This window comes from Typopeltis vanoorti, chromosome 7 (genome assembly GCF_054136105.1).
Source record: "Typopeltis vanoorti isolate ZY-2024b chromosome 7, IOZ_Tvanoo_1.0, whole genome shotgun sequence".
Classification (NCBI taxonomy): domain Eukaryota; kingdom Metazoa; phylum Arthropoda; class Arachnida; order Uropygi; family Thelyphonidae; genus Typopeltis; species Typopeltis vanoorti.
Window position 1 is genome coordinate 27865119 of NC_143555.1, and position 10764 is coordinate 27875882.

A 10764-nucleotide genomic window follows, 5' to 3' on the forward strand; every position below is an offset into this window, starting at 1 on the left:
ATTTTCTAGGTAGTATATTTAGAGAATTCAAATTATAGGACTCACCTGTATGTTTTTTGCCTGTTCACTTCATTGTCTGATTTTACCTCCGGCATAATTGGCTGCATCATTATGTGGCAGCATTTCTTTGTTCGCCCTGCAGTACAGGCACTTATTCCTCGCTTTTTGCACTGGATTTACATTGTCAGGTTGTTTCTGAAAGCCTGGGACATGTAAAGTGAAGATTCCCAAGGCATTTCCTACAGGCTATATGATTTCTGTCAGACGATAGATCCTTCAGGCACTGGTTGCACTTTATGACTCACCTTTCCCTTGAACAATTGTAGCGTGACTGTAAAGATGGCAATATCCTTTTTTCTTTGCTCATTGGTGACCATGGTGCACTCAATTTTCAGCACTCAAAATTTGGATTCTACTTATTCAATTTCAATGAATTTTATATCACTCAGCATGACAGATAGAATTACTTTGCAACACTGTTAAATTAAAAACAGGAGTTAGAACCACTTTAAAACCATAAAAACGGGAACATTGATATTGCTGTGTACCTGTTCATATTCCTACGAGAGAGCCTTCCCAAAGACCGTATACTAATGTGCTTTAATTTGAACAACTTCTTGTGTATGGGATTATCATAAAGAAAGGGTGACAGCATTGAAAAAGATATCTTTAGCAACTGACATTGCATGAGAATTAAAATTACAGTGTTGAGAATTTGTTATCAACTTGTTTGTTGTCAATAGAAAAAATTTCAGAGTAAAAAATAAATAAATAAATTGCAGCTCTTCATCACAAATCTTTTAATTCAAAAGTAAAACATAGGATATTTTCACTCAAGCTGTAGCAGCTACAGATTTATTCTATAATGCCTTTGTTTGGATATACATGTATTTATCCTATTCAAGCACTTGATGCATTTTTATCAGAACAATTTAAAAGTGAATTGCACTGCACTAAGGTCCCAGATGTCTGAAATGATTGTGATATTCACAGAAAAGTACAGTAATAGTAGTAGTAGTACAGTAATGTCTTATGATGCTATGTTTTATGATGATCCATTAATGCAATGCTGTTCAATTTATGTGACACTGCATTCACTCATACAGCAGTATTAGCAACATGATGCTCTCATAAATCAACTGATAAACAGTTTTTTTTTATTGTTCACTGCATATCTCTCTCTCTCTCTCTCTCTCTCTCTCTCTCTCTCTCTCTCTGTGTGTGTGTTTGTGTATGTGTGATGGTATTTCACTGTGAATTTTAAACCGTATAAATTATTATTTTATCGTTAATTAATGGCAGATAAAATGCAAAGTAAGGGTAATGAGTGATCCATTTGCTCGTTAGGTCTTTCCACATGCCAGACTTCAACTTTTTAGCCAACTGTCTTTGCACAATGCTGATTAATAGCTAACTCATGCCAGCTCCCACGTTCCACATGGTTTTTGTTTCAACTTATCTTGTAACAGTTCCTACATGTTTTATATATTTTAGTAATGGTACAGATCATGTTACCTTTTATTGTATTTTTTTGTTCATCCTAACCCAGAAGAAACCACAAGTATTAGTGGCAAAACTAGTCAATTTTCATAAATTTATATGTATTTATATAAATTTATATATATTTATATTTATTTATATGTATATAACCAAAAGCCAATTTTTATCCCCTTAATTTAGTCAATTTTCATTTGTATATTGTTATGACCAAATAAACCCAGTGTATTTCCTTTTTCTTTATTTTATACTTATTGGTTGAAAGTCTACATAATCATTACTTTCCTACCTTGTTTATCTTCCCTATTCTGCTGAAATGAATTTAACCTTTCTACCTTTATTCCCATTAGGACTGTTAACCATATTTCACTGATTCCAATAATCTGGCCAGATTCAAACTACAAAGACTATCAATCCATTACTGTATTCCTAAATTCCTCGAGGATAATAAATATGATAAAAATACACTTTCAGAAAATTTTCTGTTAGAAATTCATGACTTGCTCTTAAAATCCAAAACTTCTGAATGGAAGAAATTACTGATAAGACTGATAAACTAGCATCAAAATTATATGATTTCAAAAGTAGTGTAGCTTCTGTTATATCTCATTAAATATAAATATGACTAAAATATTTTGTCTAATATTTTGAATTTCATTAGTATACAAATGATCATTTAGAGGTGGTAGGGTAACCTGGGATAATCCAGATAGTCACTTTATTATAAAGTTGGTAACCTGTATTTAACTTTTAAAGAATTAGCACCAGCCAGTAAGAACAGTCTTAAGGTAATATGTTGCATTTATATTATATATGCTGATTGGAAAATCCAAAGCACTCTTTATTTACCTCTCCACCATACACTTTATTATGCAGTGTACTATAAATTATATGGTGAATTTTTTTTGCATTATTATTATTTGTAGACTTTTCTCCTGTAAATTGTTGTCATATTCTGGGGGGGGGGGGGTATTTATTTTTTATTTTTTTATAAGCATTAACTTAAAATATCTTTTCATTTGGAAAATCTGCTCATCATCATCAAATTCTTGACATATACCCTCAAGGGGTGTACCAGGATGTTACGATAGTACTACATGAAAAACTTACATCATTACTAACTTCCTATCAACAATTTTCCTCCAAATCAATCTGTTACCTGTCAAGCTCAAACATTATCAGATCTTACATTTCTATCTTCTAAGGCACTTTTTATTGTATCAATCCACCTACATCTTGGTCTTCCTCTGTGTCTTTTTCCTGCCATCCTGAAAAAGAACACTTGTTTAGCTAACCTTTCCTCTCCCATTCTATTTAAGTGACCATACCACCTGAGATTAGCGGTTCACAGACAATTCATTCCTTGGAAAATTCATCATGGAAAAATTTCACTGAAAATTGAAATGATATTGCTTTGTTACTGTGATACTTTGATATATGAAAAGTAAATGCAGTGCAAGATAAATTTCACAAAATATAGTTTTTTTTTTATGTATTATTTATTTAGATTTTCATAATATTTTTATTCTTATACAGTGAAAGTAATATTTTATTGATCGGTAAGTTTCCTAATTTCTGTTTGTCTTAAAAAGTTGTAAATATTCTTTCTTACTTAGATACTACAGGTTCTGCTGATGGAATATTAATATTTACAAAATTGGAACAGGGCGGTTTAGGGAGAAAGATGGTTTATTCTGCAAATATTTTCACTATTTTTCTGCACATGTAAACACCCATCCTGATGTGATGTGATATATATATATATATATATATATATATATACACACACACACACACATACATACATTTTATCTGAATTAATTCAGAAGATGAGGTGTTTATTGAATACATGTGTATTTTGAAAATGACTCCACTTTTCCTACATAAGAAAGATATGTTGTACACTGTTATCGTTTACAGAGCTAGTTTAAGAAAATAGATGCACTTTTGAGTAATTATATTAAAGAAAATGATAATAAAATTATATAAATGCTATCATGATGTAAACCAGCATAAGTTAAATTGCCATATGCACCTACTAGTGTTATACTAGTCAAATTCTAGTCTTTACCTTTTCTTCCAATGCTAGTATTTTCAGAAATTCAACTCTCACCTAATAACAATTTCAAACATCCATGCCTATTGGGAGTTTCGCATCCACAGCTCATCAGTGGGAGAATGTACACTATCTAGTTGGTTGTTACTGACATGATATTTCTGATTACAGTTTACTTTTGTATGGTTTACAAGAGAAGTCATTAATTATATTTCACTTTGGGAGCATCCATATATATATATATATATATATATATACTATAATATATATATATATATTATTTTATTTTTTTATTTTCCAGTAAAGAAGACTAAATTTAAAATTTCTTAGTGTCATAAAATACTAGTATTGGAGGAAAAGATAAAGAATAGTATTGAAGAGATCACAATTTAGCTTATGCTGATTTACATCATTATGATAGCATTTACGTAATTTTATTATCATTTCCTTTAATATAATAACTCAAAATTGCACCTGTGATCTCAAACCATTGTATCCTCAGCTTCCAAAAAACTAGGATTTCTCTTTCGCTGAAGACATTACTTCACCTCTAAACAGCTGTTAATCTTATGCAAATCACAAATTTGCCCAACCATTGAATACTGTTCTCACATATGGGGGTGGGGGGGACCACCCAACATCCTTTCATAGTATATCTTGAAACCCACAGAACAAGTGGGTTTCAAGGTGTACTGTGACCTCCTTCATCCCTGCTACTGCTGTACTGTGGAATAGTCTTCCCCTGACATACTTCACAAGGAATACAATATACAGACTTTTAAATCAAATATCATTACCCATATAGAGTACTAACGTACCATAGATTGATCAGCCAACCTCTCTTGTATCGGCCCAACATTTAAATAAATAAAAAATAAAAACTAGCTATGCAAACGATAGCAGTGTACAAGATTTCTTGCAGGAAAAGTGCAGTGATTTTCAAAATACACGCGTATTCAATAACTGAAGCACAACACCACCTGAATTTGTTAACATAAAAAATATATCACACTGGATGGATGTCTAAATGTACAGAACAGAAAAATAGTGAATGGTTAATAGAATAGAATACTTAATAGGAATATGTAAATAGTTAACTATATTAGTCAGAAATAACTATTATCCCTAAATATTTTTAAATATAGTGTCCTTTCTCCTTAACCACCCTATCCCAGTTTTGTAAAAATTAATATTCCATTTACAGATCCTGTAATATCTAAGAAGGAATATTTATAACTTTATATGGAATAAAAAATTTCAGAACTATATAATCGAAATAATGCATAAAATATAATTTTTTTCCCATATATGGAAATAACATGAAATAGGATTTCATATTGCAATGAACTTTCTTTTGAAATGAATTGTCTGAACACACTGCTAACATATTCCTGGATGCTAACAATGTCAAGTTCTTTCCTAATATCCTCCTGTTTAATATGATATTGCCACCAATGCCATATGTTCATGCCCCTAATCTTTCTCAGGACTCTCATATCTGTGGTCTCTAGTCTTTGGTAAAGTGTTTTATTTTTAAACCAGCTCTCAGATCCATAAGTTAAAATTGGTTTGGACACCATGCTATTGATATTTTCAATGCTTCTGCCTATTTTCATTGTCTTTGGCTTGTTATTGCTGACCTTTGTACCAAATCTATTACAACAGTTATTCAATTTAGTCAGGGAAGCTTGCAGATTTATACCAGATTTATTTCAAAGTATAACATCTGCATAAAGTAAGGAGCTGAGATTAACATCTCAAGTTTTAATGCCACTTTCTTTCATAATGTGATTCATATAGATGATAAATAACAAGGGATAATCTACATCCTTCTCTGACACCAGATTTAACATACCATCTTCCCTTGCTTCCTTCAATTCTAACTGCTGATTTATAACTCAAATAAAGACTAAGTACTGCTTGATATAATGTCCCATTGACACCATATGACTGGAGTGTTTTGGATAGCTTTTCTCTAGAAATCTTGTCATATGCCTTTGGCAGGACTACAAAACTTAAATACAGATGATCTTTGATTTCTCAACTATTTGTTGTAAAGTGAAAATGTGATTCTGACAGCTTCTATTTGGTCTGAATCCAGCTTGTTCTTCACCATGCTTCCCTTCAACAGTCCTTCTTTACCATTTCTCAGGTATACTTGCATAAATCTTACCAGGAGCACTCAAGTAGGGAAATACCTCTGTAATTCTCACATTCAGTTTTATGTCTCTTTATAAATGGGTACTGTGAGAGCACTATTCCAGTCATCTGGAATAGTGCTCTCGTCCCTCTGTCCAGGCCTTCTGAATTATGTGCAGTGCAACCATTATAAGACTTTTATACCTCCATATTTGAGCATTTCTAGTCATATATCATCTACTCCAGCTGCCTTTAAACATTTCAGGCTTTTGATTGCTTTTTAGACTTCAAGTATGGATATGCATTCCTGTTGAATGTTTTTTTACTACTATACTGTCACTGATTGTTTTGTTAGCAATTTTTCGAAGTAATTGCTCCATACATCAAGGATATCTTATTCTACAGTTTTCATGTCACCTTTATCATCTCTAATTCCTTTTGCAGCACTCTTTCCTCCATTTCTGAACTTTTTCAATAGCCTCCACAATATTTTATCACTTTCCTGATATTTATTTTCTATGTTCTTACTAACGTTTTCCCATGACTTTTGTTTAGCTAGTTTTACACACTGTTTAGTTTCTTACATTCGTCTCTGTATTCTCTAAAAGTGCAATCGGACTTATTTGCCAGCAACTTGCAATGTGTTTTTTTCTTTTCCTTCACTGTCTCTTTAACTTCGTGTGTTCACCATGGTGTTCTGATTTTTCTGTCTTTGCAGACAACCTCACCACATACCTCTATGTCTGAATCAATCAATGTTTTCTTCAGGGCTTGCCACTGAATCTCCAAGGTTTGGTTCCTGTTCTCAAACTCTTTCATTTATTTCTGAATAATGTTTGTGTATTTTAGTCTATAGTTCACATCTGAGAGCTGCTCATCTTTTATTCACTTTGAAACTTTCTAACATGCTCTTCTTTTCAACATGAAACTCAATTTTATCCTGCTCAGTACTAATTGGTAATCACTTCAGTTTTCAAATCCTCTGCACACTCTAGTGTCCTGCACCAGTGGGAGAACATCACTATCAACAATAACATAGTCAATGAGTCATAGTCATTGTGTCATTTTTTCTTCCTTTCCTCTCCATTTACATGGAGATGTGAATTTGTGCACATTTTTTTAATGTAATAACTAGCCCATGTCCTTAGCAGAAATTCAACAGGTATTTGCCTTTATTATTAGCTTTGCTCTTTTCTTCAAGTTTTCCCAAAATATTTTTGTATGTCTGACAATCATTTCCTATTCTGCTATTTAGATTCCCAACAAGGACCAACTTTTCCTTTTTCATTGTGTCATTGCTTTCTCTAAAGCCTCAAAATAATTCTTCCACAACTGCCTTAGTATAATCTTCTGTGGGCACAGATACATCTCATTGTCCAGTTCCCCATTTCAAGAAGATTATCATATAATAAATTTAGTTTAATCTTTTATCCAAGTGTAAGCAAACAAAGTTTGCACCTGAAGTACCTTCAGGACGGAGGCAACTCGTGGTAAAGGTGGACTAAGCTCTCATCTCTTGTCTTAGTATCTCCCATAATGCAAATCACATCTCCTTGCAGACATGTTTATTGAGACTTCTTTATTGAAGTCTCAATAAACTTTATCTCAATCTTTATTGAGACTTCAATAAAGGTCGAAACCGGTCTGGGTAGTGGCCCTTCACTTAATGCACAGCATTAAGTGAAGGGCCACTACCCAGACCGGTTTCGACCTTTATTGAAGTCTCGTCAGTGGGAGCCAGAAACGGAGGTGGTGATACTAAGATGGAAGTAATGGAGAAGTCATATTTACCTATATGAGTTGCCAAAAGGTGTCTCACCTTATTATTATATCACCTTATATAAATATGACTTCTCCATTACTTCCACCTTAGTATCACCACCTCCGTGTCTGGCTCCCACTGACGAGACCTCAATAAAGGTCGAAAGTGGTCTGGGTAGTCACTCTTTATTTAATTGGTTAATTATACTGAAGTTAAATTAATTATATATAGTAGAAGAAAAAATGTTTAAATATAGTAAATATATTTTCCTATATATATACAGGGTGTTCGGGATAAATTTGACATATTTATAATTAATTATATTTTTCCGTAAGTTACATGTATTAACATACACTTCTCTTCATTTAAAAGTTTGGACCCTTCTTCATTCATATACAAGATGTCAGAAAGGATGGATAGCTGGAACCCACCTGAATCATGGAAGGGAATAACTTGTATCATGATGATTCGTGCCCGCCATCAAAATAAGGATATTACGACTGCTGCCCAATGCTCCCTGAATACAGTAAAAACAATCAGGCATGAACTAGAGACTTGCAATGGTGACTACGAGGATGTAGCAAGAAGAAAGATCCCTAGCAGACGATCTGATTGCGTTCGTACAGCAGAATTCCTCGCAAATCTGCAGGAACAGGTGTTGAAGAACCCTGGCATTGGAATTCGGGCTTTGTTCGTGGAGTTGCTAACTGTAGTCAAGCCCTGGATAACAAGGGTAGCCAATGGTAGGCCGTATGTATGGCAGCAGGATTCGGCCCCTTGCCACACCTCTGGGAAAAGTCAAAAATGGTTGTCTGAAAATTTCTACGACTTCACCAGTCCAAATGTTTGGCCTCCAAACTCCCCAGACCTTAACCCCATGGATTATTTTGTATGGGGCGCAGTTGAAAAAGACACCAATCGCACTTCCAGTAATACAAAAGCCCAGTTAATGGATAAAATTAAAACAGTTTTTGCGGCCCTTCCCAGGGAGACTGTAGCATCAGCTTGTTCGAGGTTCCGAAGCAGAATTGAAGCTGTGATCGATGCTAATGGTGGTTATTTTGAGTAAATCTTGTTGATAGTATTGTAATTAACTCTGCCTGTAATGTTTTTTGTCAATTCATTAAATTTAATAGATACAAAGAAGATTTTCTTTTTCCTTACGAAACTGTCAAATTTATCCCGAACACCCTGTATATATATATATATATGAAGGGTACAGGGGGAAAACAACTTCAGTCTAATTTGGCCTTCAGGCTATTATTTGCCATTTGTTTTTTTAATTTTTAAGTACTATTTAAATTAATTATGCTTAATATACATGAATGTACCATATCTATTATTTTTTTATTTTGTTATGCTATGTTTACTTGCATTTTGACAACAAGGAAAATTTAATTACGTTTTTTTCGGAAGTCAATATCATGGGCTGAAGTTGTTTTTCCCCTGCACCCTTCGTATATATATTACTGAAATGAGTGAAAAGACCATTCAATTAAAAAGTTTTAATGAAATAAAACCCCTCCTCTCTCCCCTTTTACTTCTGCATAAAAATTAGCTTACAAAGTAATGGTAGATGAATGGAATTGTTATATTTTAAAATTATGCTGATTCAAATATTAATATCATACATTTTTCTTTATACAGCTTCAATAGGCTTGACTTGCCACCCTATGAAAGTTATCAAGAGCTGAGAGAGAAATTAATTAAAGCTATTGAAGGTTCAGAATCATTTGGAGGTGTTGATTAGAAGATATTATTGCTAATTATTTAATCTGGTTATTATATCCTATCAAATCATTGGAAGTTTGAGTTTTGTTGGCTGAGAGGTGAATTTTTTAATTAATGACAATCACTGTTTATTTAAATGGTTAATTATGTTTCATCTTTATTTATAGTTAATTATATTGCATCTTTAATGATGCTGAGTAAGTGCTTAAAAGTATTAAAGGTACAATATGAAAAAATAATAATAATTTGTTAATGCATAATGAAGTGCAATTTTTGTAAAGCCAAAGAATAATTTTTATTCTTGGTCATTTCTGATGCCCTGGAATGAATATAACAAGGTAATATTCATTTACTGTGTTTATAAAATAAACATTTATTGTGTTTATTTCTTAGATAAACATTTGTCTGTTAAAAGAAGCTTCAAAACCTTTACACATATTATGTGAAATCCTGCCATCTGTACATCGAGCAATTCAGTGAACAACAAAAAAACAAGTTTAAGGTATAAACTCAGTTACATAGAAAAGAGCTAGCTTATTTCACTTACATTTTAAACTATGCACGAAATAAAGCTATGTACTTGTATAGAATATTTTAAAGTTTTATGTGTGCAGAAATTGTTATTTTTGCAGGCTGGGACTGCAAATTTATGTACACATGCATAAAATTTTCTGCTCCTTTTATTCTTAATACAGCTGGACTGGAAATTTCTTTTTGATTATTATTAATAAGTATTCAGTACTGTAATTAGTTTCATTCACATTATATTGAATGAAACTGCAAAAGTTTCTTTCAAAAGTATTTTTTGTACATGAAATATGACATGCTTTTTGGGTAACATTTACACTGCAGAAGTGCTCTTAGAGTACTGAATTTAGCAAAGTATAAAATAGGTTGTACATTAAATAGAAATTTTTTTCTCAGTTTTTGTGATGTTTTTCAGGAAAGAACATGTAACCCAGTTCAATGCAATTAATTTTCAATTACTTGTGAACTGAAAATTAATTCTACCAACAAATATTATTTGTTCTGGCAGTTAGATATCTTGTGGAGATTATAAAAACAGTCATGTCAAAAATAAATTAATAACAGTTAAGAAATATTTTCTGCTGTAAACTCAAATTTTTATTATGAGCAAAAATTTGTGCATCAGAAAACAACAAAAAAGAAGTATATTTTAGTCTGAGTATTTGTTTCCTTCATTGCTGATTTCTTTCTACCATTACTAACGTAAGTAATTTAAGAAAACCTATTATGTTAGTCATTTGATGGGGGGAGGGGGAGAAAACTTTCATTTTTTAGTCCAGCATGTAGTTTATATACATATGCAAAAAGACTGAATCAGATGAAATAGTCAATAAAAAAGCTATCTTTTAACTTGTAAAAGGGATATTTTTCAAAGAGAGGATTCTAATGAATTTATGAATGCACTCTATATTTGTTACATACCCTGATTTCATAAATAATTTGCTCTGAACTTTCAGTTGTTGAGCATTGTTTTAATTTGCAGTTCTGTGTATGTATGTATATATTTGTATGTATGTATATATTAATGAATGAATGCAGGCATAACTTCATT

The 10764-nt window shown here is 32.3% G+C and overlaps 1 protein-coding gene across 2 annotated transcripts in view; it reads left to right on the forward strand.

The window, feature by feature from the left end:
* Nedd4 (E3 ubiquitin-protein ligase Nedd4) overlaps window positions 1–10545 on the forward strand; it is a 523801-nt gene extending 513256 nt beyond the window's left edge. For both annotated transcript variants that reach the window (XM_090395739.1, XM_090395738.1), the window contains exon 22: window positions 9102–10545. In XM_090395739.1, the coding sequence (XP_090251865.1) occupies window positions 9102–9204 (103 nt within the window). In that variant the 3' untranslated portion in view covers window positions 9205–10545. The remainder of the gene's footprint in view (window positions 1–9101) is intronic.
* The last annotated feature ends 219 nt before the right edge of the window (window positions 10546–10764 follow it).